Source organism: Acomys minous (genome assembly GCF_964271855.1).
Source record: "Acomys minous genome assembly, chromosome: 7".
NCBI lineage: Eukaryota > Metazoa > Chordata > Mammalia > Rodentia > Muridae > Acomys > Acomys minous.
In genome coordinates this window covers 25,426,083-25,443,232 of record NC_140488.1, presented here as the reverse complement: position 1 = coordinate 25,443,232, position 17,150 = coordinate 25,426,083, and the positions used below count along the sequence as shown (strand labels likewise).

The 17,150-nt window shown below is 49.2% G+C and overlaps 1 protein-coding gene across 3 annotated transcripts in view; it reads right to left on the bottom strand.

Moving 5' to 3' along the window:
* Nucleotides 1-3,029: 3,029 nt before the first annotated feature.
* Nucleotides 3,030-17,150, bottom strand: part of ELF4 (E74 like ETS transcription factor 4) — a 53,757-nt gene continuing 39,636 nt past the window's right edge. For all 3 annotated transcript variants that reach the window (XM_084788409.1, XM_084788408.1, XM_084788410.1), the window contains 8 exons: nt 15,954-16,223; nt 12,737-12,908; nt 12,332-12,430; nt 10,493-10,684; nt 9,684-9,767; nt 9,406-9,598; nt 8,425-8,802; nt 3,030-7,362 (listed from right to left, as the gene is read on the bottom strand). In XM_084788409.1, the coding sequence (XP_084644535.1) occupies nt 6,552-7,362; nt 8,425-8,802; nt 9,406-9,598; nt 9,684-9,767; nt 10,493-10,684; nt 12,332-12,430; nt 12,737-12,908; nt 15,954-16,025 (2,001 nt within the window). In that variant the 5' untranslated portion in view covers nt 16,026-16,223 and the 3' untranslated portion in view covers nt 3,030-6,551. The remainder of the gene's footprint in view (nt 7,363-8,424; nt 8,803-9,405; nt 9,599-9,683; nt 9,768-10,492; nt 10,685-12,331; nt 12,431-12,736; nt 12,909-15,953; nt 16,224-17,150) is intronic.

Genomic DNA, 17,150 nt, shown 5'->3' with positions numbered 1-17,150 from the left:
GTGATAGAAGGGAAAATTCTGTCCGCAAGCCCCAGAAAGTGCCTGCTACTGTTTGAGAAAGGAGACCTTGTGAAGGTTTAGATCCTGGAACTCATAGTGCAGGCTAGGCTAGCCTTGAACACAGAGATCTGCCTCCCAAGTGCTGCCATTAAAGGTGTGTGCCGCCACACCGGGCTCCTATGAACTTCTAAGCCTCTCGTTGTGGCTTGAGTAGGTGGCCAAGGTGTGTGTCTGGCTTCCTGGAGTTCAGTCGTTCCCCAGGAGTAAACTGAAGTGTCTCTCCTTCAGCACACCTCAGAAACTTGCTTCCACCTAAGTTTGTCCACTAATTGGCATTACTGCTGTTCCCCTCCCCACTTTCTGACCACAAGGGTCACCCCAAACAGGCCGTAGTGTTTCCTTTTTTAAAAAAGATTTATTTATTATGTATACAGCATTCTGCCTGCACACCAGAAGAGGGTACCAGATCTCATTATAGATGGTTGTGAGCCATGATGTGGTTGCTGGGAATTGAACTCATGACCTTTGGGAGAGCAGTCAGTGCTCTTAACCTCTGAGCCATCTCTCCAGCCCCATACCCATAGTGTTTCTAATTTCAGGTCCATCCTCTACTTGAAACTTGCAATAAGAAGGCAAGCGTCCATGGTGGCCCATGCCCGTAATCCCGGCGCATGGGGGACTGGAACACGGAGAGGGGGATTGCTGTGAATTCTGGGTCATTCGGGGCTACACGGAAAGGCCCTGCCGCCAAACAACAAGCAAGGTGTGATAATGCGTGCCTGGAATCCTACTTCTCTGAAGGACAGAGGTGGGAGGGTTTGAGGCCAACGCGGGCTACACGGGTGAGACCTTGTCTCAAAACAACAAAAAGGAACTTGCAGTTCAGAAGGCAGACGTGTCAGTAGTTTGCAGAAGCCATGTTGCAATTAACAGTGTTCAGCTAGGCCCCAGATGCTGTGGGAACTCAAAAGGGCTGGGCAAGGGCACCTGGATGATTGGAACAGATGGCCTGGGAAAGGTAATGAACGGTGCATACTTAAGTATAAGTAGATGTCAGGCAATGAGGTTTGGATTGAGGGCACAATCTGAGCGATGGCTTGGAGTAGAGAGTGAAAAGAACAGCACTTTCATATTTTCATGCTTAGGGGGTCTTTTACCCACACATTAGCTGGAGACCACTGTCGGGTTATAAGGATCAAGGCTGGAAGCACGGACTAACACTGAAGCTATTCATCCTGGCTGGTGGCCTCTTAAATGTTCTTCCGGTCCTTTCCTGTGTTCGGTAGGGAAGAGCTAATCCCACTCACTACCTAGGCACCCCTTGCTTGAGATCCTGCTCTCACTTGCTGGCTGGGGCTCAATTTACCAATGTCTGGATAGACGGGCCCCTATAGAGAACAAAAGAAGAGTTTAGCTGAAGTTAGTTCCTCTGTGTCATGGTCAGAAGCCTGTGTTACCGTCAATCTTGCCTGGATGGTTCTCTTCTGGTGGTGCAAGCGGCCCTATCAAGCCTCTGGATTCTCGAAGAGAAAATAGTGAATGTCTAGATGATAAAAAGTAGAGGAGAGGTGAACTGGGCAATAAATTGCCGCTTTCATAATCTGGTCTAATAACTAGGATGTCCCTTGGGTATTTTACAATGTCCGGTCTTGACGTGTTTTCGAAGAGTGGGGTGTGCCCAAGGGATCCTGCACCACTATTAGGGAATCACCAAATGTTCAGGCCTGCTAGATTCAGAAGGGGAGCGCGGGGGGGGGGGGGCTGGCCACTGTGCCATAGTGCCACTGGGTGCGTGCTCAGGGTGCCTCCAGGACCTTGGGTTCAAGCTGCAGGCAAATGGTTGTAACAGATGCCTCGTTCGTTCTCCCATTTCAAGGGAGAAAGCGGTGATGCATGAAAGTGTCGCTAAAGGCAAGCCATGGAGAGGAGTATCGGAGGCCGAGTCGGTCAAAGGGTTGGCCTGGAGCTTGCTTTTGTGGCTCTACCCAAGCTGCGGCGAGTCAGGAGGCTAGTAGCCTGCAGCAGCTCACCTGCAGGTTTGCAAGGTTAGGGGCGGGGCCAGGGAGCGATTAGCCAATGAGGAGGAGACATTCCGCGGACTGCTGAACTTTTCTTGGAAAGGGAAGGGGATCGAGGGGAAAGTTGGAAACTACAGAGCCAGGGAGGTTGTCGGCGGGAACCAAAGTCGCCCAGAAGTTCGGAGTCTGGGAGCCAGTCCAAGGGACAGAAGTCGCCCGCTTAGTCTGCCCTTCGGGGAGCGGTGAGCCACACCCTGGCCACCCCTCCCTCCCTCCCAGGCTCCGCCCGGCTGGCCCACCATCGGCGGCTCCACAGCGCCACCTGCTGGATGTTAGCTTACATACCCGGCGCACAGGACAGTCGAGCTAAGAGGCTGCTCAGGCTGAGTGAGAGCCCAGAGCAGCTAGGTCACCCTGGGCTCAGAGCCTCCAAATCCCTAGCTGAATACACTCAGCAAGCTTGTGACCATCAGAAAAACTTGTCTGTTCCCACCCGAGGGGGTGACATTTCTATCTCTGTCCCACCCAGGGATGAGGAAATAGTGCTGAGGCAGTCACTGAAAGGGAGGCAGTGGCAGTTATTTGGGAGTGGCCTGTCAGCAAAGTATAGCTGAGAGCAGCTTTGAGCTCCTGGTAAATCCGACGGTAGATAAACACGTGGGTAAAAGAGAGTAGCGGCCTGACATGTTACATGATGGGTCAAAACGCTGCAGTAGATCTGGGGATGTAGCTAAGTTGGGTGTTTGTCCAGCATACAGGAAGCCCTGGGTTCTATCTTCAGCACCAAATAAACGGGGCTTGGCAATGAATGCCTGCAATTTCAGAATGGGGGAGGTCATGCTTGGTTATATAGGCAGCCTGGACTACATGAGATTGTCCACACCACCACCAAAAAATGACACCAAAGCAACAAAAACAAGTGATGGCTCCTGAGTATGGAAGGACCTACTTGTCCTCTTCCTGCTCCCATGCAGCACAGAAGGTCCCACAATTGGCATCTGGACTCATTCATCCTTTCAATAAACATTTATTGAGCACCTACTGTGTGTCAGGCACTGTGGCTAGGTGCTGGGGATACATCACTGACTAGCACACAGCCCCTGCCCTTGAGGAGCTCACAGTCTATTGGAGGGGAAACATACATGAACACCATCAAAGAACTACATACAATGTGCTAAGAGGTATATACAAAGTGCTGTGGGAGCCAGGAGGGAATCACATATCAGCCGCTGGGAGGTGCGGATCATCACTTGACTCCTGACTCCATTAGGCCATCACAAAAGTCAGGGATGCTGCTGCCACCTGACTCCGGTTAGAGTAAATCTGTCTCCTGAGGTTCTCCTCTAACCTCTTCCATTAATTCTCGTCAGCAAGGGTCAGTCAGCCGGTTAGCTAGTTAACACTGTGTAGCAAAGAAACTGGACAGGAGAGTGGCTTCAAGACCAGATGCTCAAAGGAATACAGTTGGCGAGTGTTAGATGGGAGGAGGTGTATCGTGGGGGCACTGGGCCAGGAATGGCAGTTTGGTGCGTGGGTTAAACAGTGATGCCTACCCCTCAGGAGGTCACACACATGGGAGACTAAAGGTACAGATCTACACTCAAGGTCTACAATAGAGATGTCACAGGCTGTCTAGAATCTCCTGTCCATCACGTGGCAGTTACACATTTAAGAATTAAATTTAGGAACTGGCTGCTTCCACCAAATTTAATCTTGAGACACATTTTTCTTTAGTTGTTAGTAAGAGAATAGAGCATTTTGGTTGAACAGAACCCAGGAAATAAAAAGCACTGTTGGGAATTTACGTCAGGAACAAGTTCAAAAACCATCAAATTCTTTTGGAATAGTACCTTGGAGTGGGGTGGGATTTGGAATATTAGACAGGACCTGATAGTAAAGGGTCGCCGACTTGGAGCTCTGTTTCCAGGTGGGGGCTGATACTTTTTAGAATCTTTCTACAATTACTGCTCACAGCTCTCCAAGTGCTCCCCAGTTCCTACTGTGTCCCCTGTGTCATGATTTAGGGACTAAATGTTTAATGCTAGGCCTCTAGAAAAGCCTGAAGGATGAGTATTTTAAGTATTGGCCCTACAGTAAGGACTCACTGCAGGCTTTTTAGCAGAGGAAGGGCAGAGTAAGTGGCTGGCCAGACGGGAAGTACTAAGAAGTCACACTGGACAGGGTGCTGACATATATTGGGAAGGGGAAAGCTGAGCAGCATGAGTTAGGCTGGAGGCTCTGGGACTGAAGACGAGCCAGATGTCAGATGAGGGAGAGGGGAGAAAGGTCAAGTGTATACAGCCACCAGACAGCTCTGAGATTTCCAGTCTAGAAGGTCAGAAAACGGTGGCGTCATTAACAGAAACTGATCACTACAGCCGTGAGATAGGGACCTGGAGAAGCAGGTTCTGGATTTAACTCACCTCGGAGAGCTGGCCCATGAACACCCACACATAATGAGATGAGGAGGAGCCTACACAGAAACAGAAAGGGCACAGCAAGTGTCGGCTAACAAGGGCTGAGAACCACGGAGAAGACTTGAGTATAGAAGTGTTGATAGCCTTAGGATAATTAATTTCCTTGGAGTTAGGAAGTGGATCCAGATACTAGATTCCAGGTTGAGGCAGAGCCACCCCACCTCACATTTGTGCTCATTAAAACTGGGGGTGTAACTCAGTTGATAAGAGTGCTTGTCTAGCCTGCACTCAGTCCTGGGTTTGATCCACAGAACAACATAAACTGGGCATGGTGATACATACCCGGAAGTTTAGCACTTGCAAATGGAGGCAAGAGAACCAGAATGGTAAGGTCATCTTCACCAACAACAAGTTCAGAGCCAACAAGGGCTAAATGAGTCTAAACACACACACACACACACACACACACACACACACACACACACACACACACCAACAGCAACACCAATGGTGACCTTTTCTCAAGATGCTTCCTTCCAACCATCAAGAGATTGTCATCACAAGCTGATTTTATTCGAGCGCACGTTTCAGTGCCAATTGCTGGGACCGTAGCAAATGCACCTGCATAGCCACAGATGGTTCTGTCCCGCAGGAACGGAGAGACGACAGTAAGGGAGAATGACGATGACCAGCCAGGGAGGTAGTTAAGTCAAGTGGGTGCTTTGGCACAGAGGACATAGTGAAGGTCCCGAAGCACTGATTCACATTCAGCAAATTCACCAGAGGCTAGATTTGCTTCTGGGCCTGCCACCTCTAAGCGTCGCCCCTAAATCTGGTAGAAGAGAGGCAAGCAGATTCAAGGAAGGGAGATGGAGGCCCTCAGCTGAGAGACAGACTGAGAGAGATTAGGAGAACCCTTTGCAGAAACAGAAAAAAGAGAGGCAAGGAGTCGTGTGCAGACAGGAGCTGTAAGGAACCATGTGTGCTCGCTCCTGTTCTTGCTGAAGAAAGAACTGGGTTAGCTGTGATAGCTGGAAATGAAAAGCAACGATCCATCTAAACACTTTCATAGCCGCTAGGAGACAGGATGGGGAGAGAGAGAGAGAGCAAGACTGTATGCTGGAGCTGGGTTGCCACCCCACTAGCCTCAGCAATTCATGACAGGTGGAACATGTCAGGAAAAATGGGGTGAAGAGAGAACTCAAGATAGGGAAGGAGGAGCAAAAAAGGGCTATTGACAAGCACAGGGCTGATTTTACGTCAACAGCCAAAAGCCCTGGCCACATTCAATCCATTCAGGTCTGGCTCGGGACGCCATAATTGGGGCTAACTACAGGAAAGAGCTTTGCTTCACAACCTTCAGCAAAGGGCTGCGGGTTCCAGCCTGATGGCAAGGAGACTATAACAGGCTATGCGTGCTCCTTTTCCCTCCCATTATGGTTTTAACATATGTGGCCTCTGGTCCCTTAGCAATGTCCTCTCAGCATGTGCACCCATTGAAGCTCTCCTACCTAGACCTGCAGAGAGAGAGAGAGAGAGAGAGAGAGAGAGAGAGAGAGAGAGAGAGAGAGAGATATCTGAGGCTGACCTAGGAATGGACGGGACATTGGGACACACACACACACACACACACACACACACACACTTACTTGAAGAAAAGACCTGGCATTTACACCCTGTCCTTCCCAAAGAAATGAAGATACAGACCCGCAAGTACACACGAATACATCCAAAGATATTCACATATGGGATGGTAAGTTCCCTGTGTAGGGAATATAGATAACAAAGTATGACCAGGCTTAATTTTTCTTGTGAAGCCTCTGACCAGCTCTGGCCACAAGCTACTTCCTGGCTTGTGGGTTTCCCTTCATTACCAAGTTAGCCCCCGTTATCTTCCCAAGAGCATATGTATTCCCTAACGCTCTTGAAGGTCATGGTCAGATGCCAGAGATGCTTGAGTTGGGCATAATTCGATCATAGTGATGCCAAAGAGGCCTGGGGGACTTGGAATCAAATGTATCACACCCCACTAGATGTAAGGGCAGGTATTCTACTTAAGTGCACATGAAAATGCTTCACAATTTTGCCTGGTAGGTCATACTTGTAATCCCTTTGGTTATATGTCATGGTGCTCCATCTTAATGAGGGAGGTGGGATTGAATGTGGAGAAAGGAGCTGGGGTTGGGGAGCTGGTCAGCAGGCTCCCCGAGGGGGATGGAGTCACACTAGGCTCAGCTACACACAGGGACCCTGAGCCTGATGAGAGCTCAAGTTCAGCTACTGGGGTTAGCCCAACAGTGGGACAGCTGGGGGGAGATAAGGTCTGGCTCCCCACTAGGCTAAGGTTGTGCGAACCCCTTGAAAGCACCTGGCTCTGAACTGGCTGAACATGGGCCTGATCTCTCAGGAGCTCTCTCAGGGTCTCCTCAGGAACCAACACCCCCTCCACGGGGGTCCCCGTAACCACACCCTGCACATATGAGGAGGACCTCAAGGGCCCCTCCTTTGCCCCAGGCACTGACGTACCACCAGAAGTCCTGATGAAGGCAGCAATGACAGTCCCAGGGGGCTGAGTGCTAGGCCCTGCTGACCCAGTACCTATGACCTGGGATGGTACTGGGTTGCTTGGATGATTAGCCCCAGCCAGAATTTGGGGGAGGCCACTGAGGATCAATGGGGTCCCCTGGGTTGCCACCTGGTTCTCTTGGAAACTGGTGTTGAGGGGGAAGGCCGCCTGCAAAGTGATAGTGTCCTTGAATGGTGACACCTGTGGAACACTCTGGAGAACAAGTTGAGTGGGAGCAGTAGTACTGGCAGGAGGCCCATTGGTCAGCACCGTAGTCAGCGGGATGGTCTGCAGGGTGACAGTGGAGCCCGGCCCCACAGGGGCTACTCCTAGGTGGATGTTACTGGGCACTGAAGAAGCACTGAAAAGAGACAGAAAACAGAGCTCATTAAGCCGGGAGGCATGCTAACTGGCTAGGAAGGAGGGCACGAGAGGAACAGAGTTGTAGCTCTGCTGTGTCTTTACTGCTCTAGCTAATATTTATTAATCTGTATAGACCAGAGATTATTCTAGAAGACTGATGCTGTTCAAGCTTCAGAAGTGCCTATGAACTGAACAAGCATCATCTAAGTATACACTCTGAGGAAACTGAGGCACACAGTGCACAACCCGTAGGCCAGGGAGCCAGTAAAGGTTGGAGCAAGGACTTTGCATGCAGGTCTGTGAAGCCTCGAGCTCATGTTCCTCACCATTCTACTCGGCTGCTTCCCCTCCAAGGAAAAGTATCCCCATGACCAAAAACAGTTTAGCAGGAGGCACAGACATGATCCCAAATCCAGTCTTTTCAGAGAAAACTGCAGACCCATGAGCACCAAAGAGTGGTGAGTGCTTCCCAAGAGGCCGGGAAAGCAGAGTGATGTCTGCACCGGAAGTAGTCTGCTGTGAAGTGGAAGGGACTTAGTGGCATGGGCCCAGATGTAGATGCCCCAGATGGCTCCCGAAGATGCATTCTGGTGTCACAAGGAGCACCCCCACCCCTTGTGCAAGTGCTGGCTTTGGATTACTGATGTATGTGACCTCAGGCAGTCCTGTTTCACTTTTTTTTTTAAAGATTCCCTTTTTTCCCAGATTTTAGATTTTATTTTGATAAAGTTTATTTGTGTGTGTGTGTGTGTGTGTTCATGCCACATGTCTATTGTATGCAGAAGAGGGCGCCAGCTCCTCTGGAGCTGCCCAATTTATGTGCTGGGAGCCAAACCTGGGTCCCCAGCATGAGCAATCCATGCTCTTAGCCACTGAGCCATCCCTCCAGCCCCATCTTTCCTCTCTTGACCAACAAATTCCCTGCTTGCTTCTCAGGGCGTTCTGTAATGATCCCACAAAACTGGAAACACAGCAGAGCCTCACTGGAAGTTGACAACGGACCCCCCTACACTCAACAGAAGGGACTGAAGGAAGACGCCAGTTGCTACGGTGCTCTTACCTCACAGTTTTGGTGAGCTTGTCCTGGCTCTGTAGTGGAGCGACAAGCACGGTGGAGGTAGTGGGGACCTCCTCATCCACAGACAGTCCTAACTCCAGGCTTGCAGATGGCTGGAGACCAGTGTGTTGAACCATTGGTTGCTCCCAGGAAGGGCTATCCTTGTCCTGGGAGGAGGTTTTGGTTAAGACCCTGGAGCTGGCTCTCCGGGTGGTGCTGGTAGAGGGTGTGGAGGAAGTAGAGGCCTGGGGAGGTGCTTCTGGTGTTTCAGCACTCTCTTCCTCATCTTCAATCACCACCAAGTCCTTAGGCATCTCCTTAAACTGGTATACCAGCCTCTGCCCTTCCACTTTGGCCAGGATTCCTCTTTGGTAGTAATATCTGCAGGGGCAAGAAGGGGATTGGTGAGTTTAGCAGAGGTTGAGTAAGGAGGCCTTCTTGTCTCTCTGTCCAACATGCTGCTTACTCTAAGGCAAGGCAAGCATGGAACTCAGGCAGGCTGGGCAGGGGCAGTCCAGGAGAGGGGGGCTGGAGGTGGGAAAGAAGAGCCAACTCTTGGGCACAAAGGGCTTTTTGTGACATTTTAAAAGTTTCTATAGTCTAACAGGTGTACAAAAAGGGGTCTTCAATGCCAGCCCCCATACTACTTTGGAGCTGATGACAGTAAGTGAAGAGTGGAAATGAGTAAAGGGATGGATGGTAGAGGCTCAACAATTCTTGAGCCCAAGGACACATCTCTGGGGCAACTCAAGACCATCTCTGGCTTCCAAAATGTAGCGAAAGCCCTTCGTAGACACTGGTTATTAGACACTAAATTACCCTTTCAAAACAGAGGTGCAAGAGAAGGCATGCAGAAAAGGGGGGTTAGGATCCATTTCCTAGAAGAGACTGGTCAGGCCTTTCTTCAAGTGGGAGAGCCTCCTTGGACCCAGCAAGATCTTTGCGATCCCTGGGGCAGCAATTCTGTGTCCCAGCAGCTCCTACCTTAAGGCACGTCCCATGGTCTCATAGTTCATGTCAGGCTTGTTCTTCTGCTTGCCCCAAAGCTTGGACACAGCCTTGGAGTCCACCAACTTGAAGATGCCTTTCTCTCTCTGGGTCCACTTGATGTACTTGGGGCAGGTATTTCTGTCTTGCAGAAGGGCCAGGAGGAACTCCCACAGATAAATGGTGCTGCCTGCAGAGGGGTAGGCAGTGAGGGGCCGCTCAGGCCTCTGAAATTAAGGGGCACCCTGCCCACCTTACCTGAGCCCCAACTATACCTTTGCCATCCTTGGATTTCTTCCGTATGGGGACACTGGGGTCAGTAACAGGTGAGGTACTTCGGTTGTGCTTTGTCTTTCGGTCTGTAAGGAGAAGGTGGGTAAGCAGGAAGCTGAGGCCAAAGTTAGCTGGGAAAGCCAGGTCACTAAGGATGGGGGTCCAATCCGTCCCCACAGCAACAGCCAAGAGGTATGTACACCACATCAAGGCTACCACATGAGGAGAAGCAAGCTTTGCAAACCAGGGACCTTTGGATTCCAAAGCTCAGAAGAGCAGCTAGGCCAGAAATTCCTGAAATGGGAGACAGCCTCAAGGTGTTGCTGTGATGCAGCTTGGTGTGGTAGAGACAGATGAGGAGGCATGCTGGTGAGGTAGCATCATGCAGCCGTCCCCTAAGTAAATCAATAACACAAGGGCTTGGGAAAGCCCAAAGTCCTCACAGAGATGGCCTCTTTCATAAGTGCAATAGAAGCTAGATAAGCATACAGCATGACTCATTTTTATAAGGGAAGATCCTCAAAGTCCAGGAACTAGCCAGGAGTCTAGGCAGGCTATCTCAACACCCACCCTAGGATCCAGTCAACTGGGATTACTGGCATTGCTAGAGGAGTTTATGAATGTGCTGGACAGATAGGAGCAGCATGACAGAGAAAGGCCAGGCTTTGGGAAGGACACCTAAAGAAGCCAAGACTTACTACTGGACCAAAGAGATATCCTCTTAATGCATCTCTGAGCATCAAGCCACTCAAGTCCCTCAAGGTGTCCCCCAACAAAGATGCACCAAAGATACACTCTCCCTCATCCTTACTTCTCTTCCTTGACTTCCCAGCCTTCTTAGGATCTTCTTCTCCCGGGACCATCTCCTCCGGAGAAAGCTCCTTCTGCTCACTAGCATCGCTTGTCTTCTTTGAGTCATCAGGTTCAGCGGCAGAAAACAGGAAGTTGGGGAGACTGATGGTCTGCACAGAGTCTGAGTCTGGAAGCATTTCCGATGTGCTGACTGAAAGAAGAAAGGCCTGTTGTGGGCAGAGCCAGGGGGCAAGGGCAGCCCTCCTCTTATCTCTAGTGCTGTGGCTCCGGAGTAAAATGGTGAGCACGGGGGAGAGTGTGGATGCCACTCTCCATAGTCCCAGACACAGGACACACTTAGATCTGCCTCAGGAGCCTTGCCCCATGACAGGAAGAGACATCTGCAGTGCTATAGGCACCACTGGCCCCAACAATGGCTACATTTATCACTGCTGGTGGTGGGGAAGGTCCCAGCTATATCGGATAAAGGACTTGTATGATTTAGTCATTCGCTCATCTGACAACCCAGAAGGACTCCAGAAATCATGAATTCCAATTCTTCTGTTTTCCCAATAAGGAAACTGAGAGATGGTAAGTCAGGTGCCATGGTCACACAGCAACAGTGGTACATGCTGGCACTCAGCCTATATTTGTTGACTATTAGTGGGAAGCAAGAGGAGAAATGTCTTTTAGCCGCTAAGATTTTTTTCTTCAGTATGTCACAGTACCCTCTTGGGTAAGGGCTATTGAGTGAGGGAGTCTCTAGAAGCATTAGAGCCCCTTCTGGAGAAAGAACTGAGAAGAGCTGCCTTAAAGGCTCTTTTTTTTTTTTTTTTTTTTAAATTTATATGCGTGCTCTGGCTGCAGGTACCCCTTCAGGCCAGAAGAGGGCAACAGATCCCTTTTATGGATGGTCATGAGCCACCATGTGGTCTCTAGGAATTGAACTCAGGACCTCTAAAAGAGCAGACAGTGCTCTTAACCTCTGAGCCATCTATCCAGCCCCCTTAAGGGCTCTTCTAAGGAGCTGGGGCCATGCACGATCAACAGGCATCTGTGCCCTCTTACAATCTGGCCTTCAAGACCAGGCAACAGGGGCTGTGAGACGGTTCTATGGGTAATGCACTTGCCACCAAGTCTTATGACCTGAGTTCAATCCCCAGGACCTGCCTACATGGTGGGAGGAGAGAATCAATTTCCAAAAGTTGCCCTCTGACCTCTACACTCATGCCATGGCATATGCACACCCACACAACATATAATTTAAAACGTAATACAAATATTTTAAAAGAACATGGAATAGATAATTCATCCAGTTTTATCAGATAGAAAAGACTCTAAAGATGGTGGAGATAGCTGCTCAACAGTGTGAAACCACTTACTCCTGCTGAGTTGCAACCTTCAAAATGACTATGGCGACATGTTCTGTTGTATGAATATTTACCACTGCTTAAAATCTGGTGAAGCCGGATGGTGGTGGCGCATGCCTGTAATCCCAGCACTTGGGAGGCAGAGGCAGGTGGATCTCTGTGCGTTTGAGGCCAGCCTGGTCTACAGAGTGAGTCTAGGACAGTCAAAGCTACACAGAGAAACCCTGTCTCAAAAAACCAAACAAACAAACAATAAAACCAACAACAACAAACAAAAACAAAATAAAACCTGGTGAAATAACACCAACATTTTCCTGCTCTTTAGTGCTTCCCTGGCCTTCTCCTGTCAGTCCAGGCTTGAGTCTCTTCATACATACATCAAGGACGTGAGTACGTAAACCTAATACACATGTGTCTGAAAATCCAGTGTATAGATGCAAGTGGACTGTTTTATCACCCTGAGTTCAGGTACTCAAGTTCAAACTTACAGATCTTATTCTCATCCAGGACATCGTTGGGAGTTTCCACATTGAATAGGGCTTCCGTGGGTGACACATTATTTGAGGTGGACTCATTTTCATCTGGTTCTGGGTTCCATGGAGTGGGAGGAGGAAAGAGAGTTATGTCAGGCTTCAGAACAGTTAATAATGACGGCCAACCCACGGAGAGACTCTGTGTTACAGCTGGGTAGACACCAGAGCTCCTTTCACCCAACCCCAACTCCTCAAACTGGTTTCCATTCTTTATGCCACCACATCTGAGGAGTTTATGAATGGATGAAGATGGTTCCCTCCTTTTTTGTGGGAAACCTTGGCCATTATGTGGGGTGCTGTTCCCTGAAGGCACAAGTCCTTTCTCTGCCATACACCTTCCCCCACAGCAAAGCAACAGACCTGTCAGCAAAATACTGCCTTCTACGATCTGATCCTGTGCCATGCACACAGTCCTGTCCCTTATGATGCCATTGTGGACTTCATCCAGATCCAGTCCTGAGTACAGATGCAGTAATTCAGGATAAGGGACCTGCTCCACGATCACAGCTGGGAACACTGAAGGGTCTTCCAGCTGTGGAGAAGAAAGCGATTTGGGTCAAGACTCATCTACTTCTTCTGAGAAGCCCACCCTACCAGATGCCAAAGCCAACTTCATTTGGTGATGCTTTCTTTAAATCGCATTTTTAAAATCTTATTCATTTTAGAGGTGGAGCATACCACAGCATATGTGTGGCGGTGGTCAGAGGACAACATGCTAGAGTTGGTTCTTCTCTTCCATCATGTGGGTCCTTCGTGGGAATGGAACTTCGGTCATTAAGCTTTGCAGCAGGCACCTTTAATTGCTAAGCCATTCTTGCCAGCCCCCTAGGCAATGCTTTAAGAGTGATGGTAATTAATAGAGATGGCCTAGCTTAGCAGGACTTGCACTTAGCCAAGTGTTTTATGTATGTGCGGTGCTTGGGATGGAACTCAATACCTTCCTTGTATGTGCTAAGCATGTACTCTATCATTGCCAGACAGACCCAAGCTGAGCAAACATATTTTGATTTGTTGGGTTAGTCCATGGTCTGAGGTTGGATCTGAGTCTATGAGAAGAGTCACTAGTGGGAAGTGATTGATTGATGGCAAGGCCACGGGGCTCTATGTACATCCACTTTGCAAGTACTCTGAAGCTGCATGTGATCAGTGGTCCTTTATTGCACTACACAAATATAGAACATTCTAGCACACCATAAAACTTGATTGAATTGCACTGCTCTAGAGCCAGATTGCCTGGATTTTAAACTACCGTCTGCTGTTTTCTAGCACTGTGAGCCTAGGAAAGTTTCCTAACCTTTCTGTGTATCGGTTTCCTTATTCATAAAACCAGGATATGCATATTATTGATCCCACCAATTGTTTAGACAGGTCAGTAAACATAATTCACTCAAAACAGGGCCAGCACTCGGGAGGCAGACGTCGGTGGATCACTGTGAGTTTGAGGCCAGCCTGGTCTACAAAGTGAGTCCAGGACAGACAAGGCTACACAGAGAAACCCTGTCTCTAAAACAACAACAACAACAAAACAAAAAAACCAAAACAACAACAAAAAATCCCACAACAAGAACAAAACAGGGCCTGGCATAGAATAAGTTATCATTAGGTATGTGGAGCTTCTAAAAACCAAATGTTTTATTTCTTTTTGAAATTTCAGTGTTTTGCCTACATGTGTGTACATACACCACGTGAGTGTCTGGTGCTCACAAAAGCCAGAAGAGGGTTGCTTGGAACTGGACTTACAGCAAGATGTGGGTGCGGGGCACTTAACCTAGGTCCTCTACAAGAGCAAAAGGTGTTCTTAACCACTGAGACATCTCTTAAGTCCCATGCTTTGCTTCTTGAGACATTCATGTCAATCAGTCTATCTCTCAATATCTATCTATCTATCTATCTATCTATCTATCTATCTATCTATCATCAGTCTATGACTTATGAGTTCTTTATATTTGTGACATTTAACATCAAAGACTGTTTTCTATGAGGAGGGAAAGGCAGATGAGAGTGGAAAAGCATGAGGTGGAAGCTGTCCTGTGAGGGCGCATTAGCTACTATTCTGAAGTAGGAAGACAGAAGGACTAGGGACACCATAGGACTTATATCGGAGAGATATGAAAGATGACGGACAGAGGGGGAGAGATGACAGAAGGCAAGAGGGATGCAGGAATAGATAGAAGGAAACAGAGGAGGAGGAAGAGATGGGGAAAGGGAGGGAGGGAGGGACAATGATTATCTTTTTCTTTTTTGAGGTCTTAAAGGAAGTACGTGATAACAGAAAGCGTAGGAGTTACCCTGGCAAGGAAGAAGGACACTTCTTTCTCCTCAGCCAGTGGGAAGGGAATAAAAACAGAGGGTGTTAGAGATAAATGGGAGAAGAGAAGGCAACTGAGGGCAGCCTTGGCTTTGAGTGTCTCTCGACTGGAGGAGAAGCTGTGTGCTGTGGGGAGAGGGCTGCTTGGGAGTATAAAGAGTAGGAACGGCCGCTGAGAGGCCTGGAAACAAGTGAAAGAATCCAGGTAAGGGTCACCTTTCCCCCCTTCTTATCTGATGCCTTCCACAAGACTATATTCCTCAGAAGAGACAACAGGTGACCAAGCTAAGTTATTTTGTCCAAGAACCAGCAAGCCAGAAAGTTCAATGTGCTCGCGGCCCACTAGAGGGCAGCCTTTGGTAGGACCAGTAGTAGAGTTTGCTACCCTCCTACAGAGAGAATTTGGAAATACTCAGCTGGGTCTTCTCCTGGACAAGCTTTGGAAGATAGCAGTCTTATAAGGTAGGGGAAAGACTTTGCTAGGTGACACTGTGTCCCAACTGAGATTAAAACCCAGAATTTTTATTTCTACGTGCCCTTTCCTTCTTCCACACCTGGCTGCCTCATCTTTCTCCTTTTAGTGGAAGAGCAGAGGACTGCTGTGGACCATCTAGCAGTACAAAATGTGTCCTCCTTACATCAGTGCAATACAAGGGATATGGCAACAGGGACCGGAGTACTAGGATCTGATCTTATTCTATTTCCTAACTCCCTCCTGCCCAAAGACCCCATTTCAAGCATATCCTGAATGCTCAGGCTGAGAAGACATTTAATGGTGAGCTTATTAACTTGTCTAGAGCCGAGAGTCTGAAGATGCTAAGACTCCAATTCCATGGCTTTAAGTCCAGCCGGCAGTGCCCTCTTTGCTATGTAGTTGTCCCAGCAGTTTTGTTACTGTGACACTGGGCCGAAGGGAAGTAGCAGACACCCTACATGATGTTCAGTTGTATGTAAGTGTCCATTTAGTTCCATTTGCCAATTGATTGACAGCTCAGCCCGTTTGCTTAATAATTGCTTGGCTAGCCTAGTGACTACCTGTGCTGTAATGGCATGTAGCCAACTTGATCCCTAAGTGACCATCCAGTGACTCCTGGAAGTAGCTGGTGTATAAGTTGGCTGGCAGGCAGGCCCAGTGCTCTAACAAAGCAGGTGCCTAATGGGATTTGCTTACTAGCCGGCAAGCCCTGCTGGACTCACAGGCTGGCTATTCCTGTCTATGTCCTCCTGATTGACCATATTGACTGACTGCTTTAGTCCCAGAAGCCATACCTGGTGGATATCATCCATTCCGTTGCTTGCAAATTCAAAGACCAGATCACTGGGCTGCAAGGCAATAGCCATACTGGCCTCTGCCAGAGATGACAGTGAGACTCCCCCGGCTCCCTGGAGCTGCGGTGGGGTCTTGATGAGGAAGTTTTATTCAGGTGCCTTCGGATCAATCTAGTGTCTTCTCTGAGCCTCCGTGGAGGATCGGAGTGGGTGTGGCTTGTGCAGGCTCAAGAAGATTGCATGCTGGGCTATGCCAACCACAAGAGCAACCTAAGAAGAAAGGAGATGAAGACAGCGAATAAGTTAACTTCCCTCAGCTCTGTGGCCAAATCAGCTGGTGACTCGGAGAGGATCTGCTGTGCCTAGACAGACAGACAGCAGAGAGATAACAGAAAGTGACCTGGCCTGACGACACAGGGCAGTAAGAGTAAAAATTTCTGTAACTAGCCTGACTTGAGAACAACTCACATAGGTGTGGATTTGAGGACACGCAGGGCACTCGTGGGCTCAGTTTACCTTAGAAGTGAGGACCAGCTGGCTCAAAGAGCAGTCTACAGAGGAAGAAGTGTCTTGCTTGCGGTTGGGGGAAGGGTGGCAGGGCTGGTAGGTCATATGCCTTGCATGCTCATTAGCAACCCTACCCCCACTGCCCACCACAGGGTGGCCTCCGTGCTGTGCTGCATGGGAATTTGTTCTCTAGGCTTAGCTTTGCTTTCAGTTTCAAGACCGAGCTGTCACCCTGGGAACTTGTGAGCAGAGCCCTGGCTATGGGGAGGAGCCAAAAGAACCTTCCTCATCCTCTGCCTGGCTCATCCCTCAGATCCCAGGAAACTTCAGTCCACCGGAGCCCACATGAATCTTTCCCCAGAGCCTCCTAAGCTAGCAAGGCATTGAGGCTGCCTGTGGCTTCCCCTGCCTCTACTCCTCCGCCTCCAGAGCCCCCAGGATGCTTGGAGCATGATCACACCGGTGGCCAACTCCTCTACGGGAAACACATTGGCTTTTGCACTTGTCCGGGTACCAGGTCTTTTGCCCTTCGGGTTCCTTTAAACATGTGATGTGTTTTCAGTGTGTGCATAACTACAGGCTGATTCAACCACCAGAGCCAGGAGAGCCCAGGCTATCTACAAGAACATATACATCCCAACACCCTGACGCTCTGTCAGTAGTGCCAGGGTGGCAAAACCTTATCCGGGC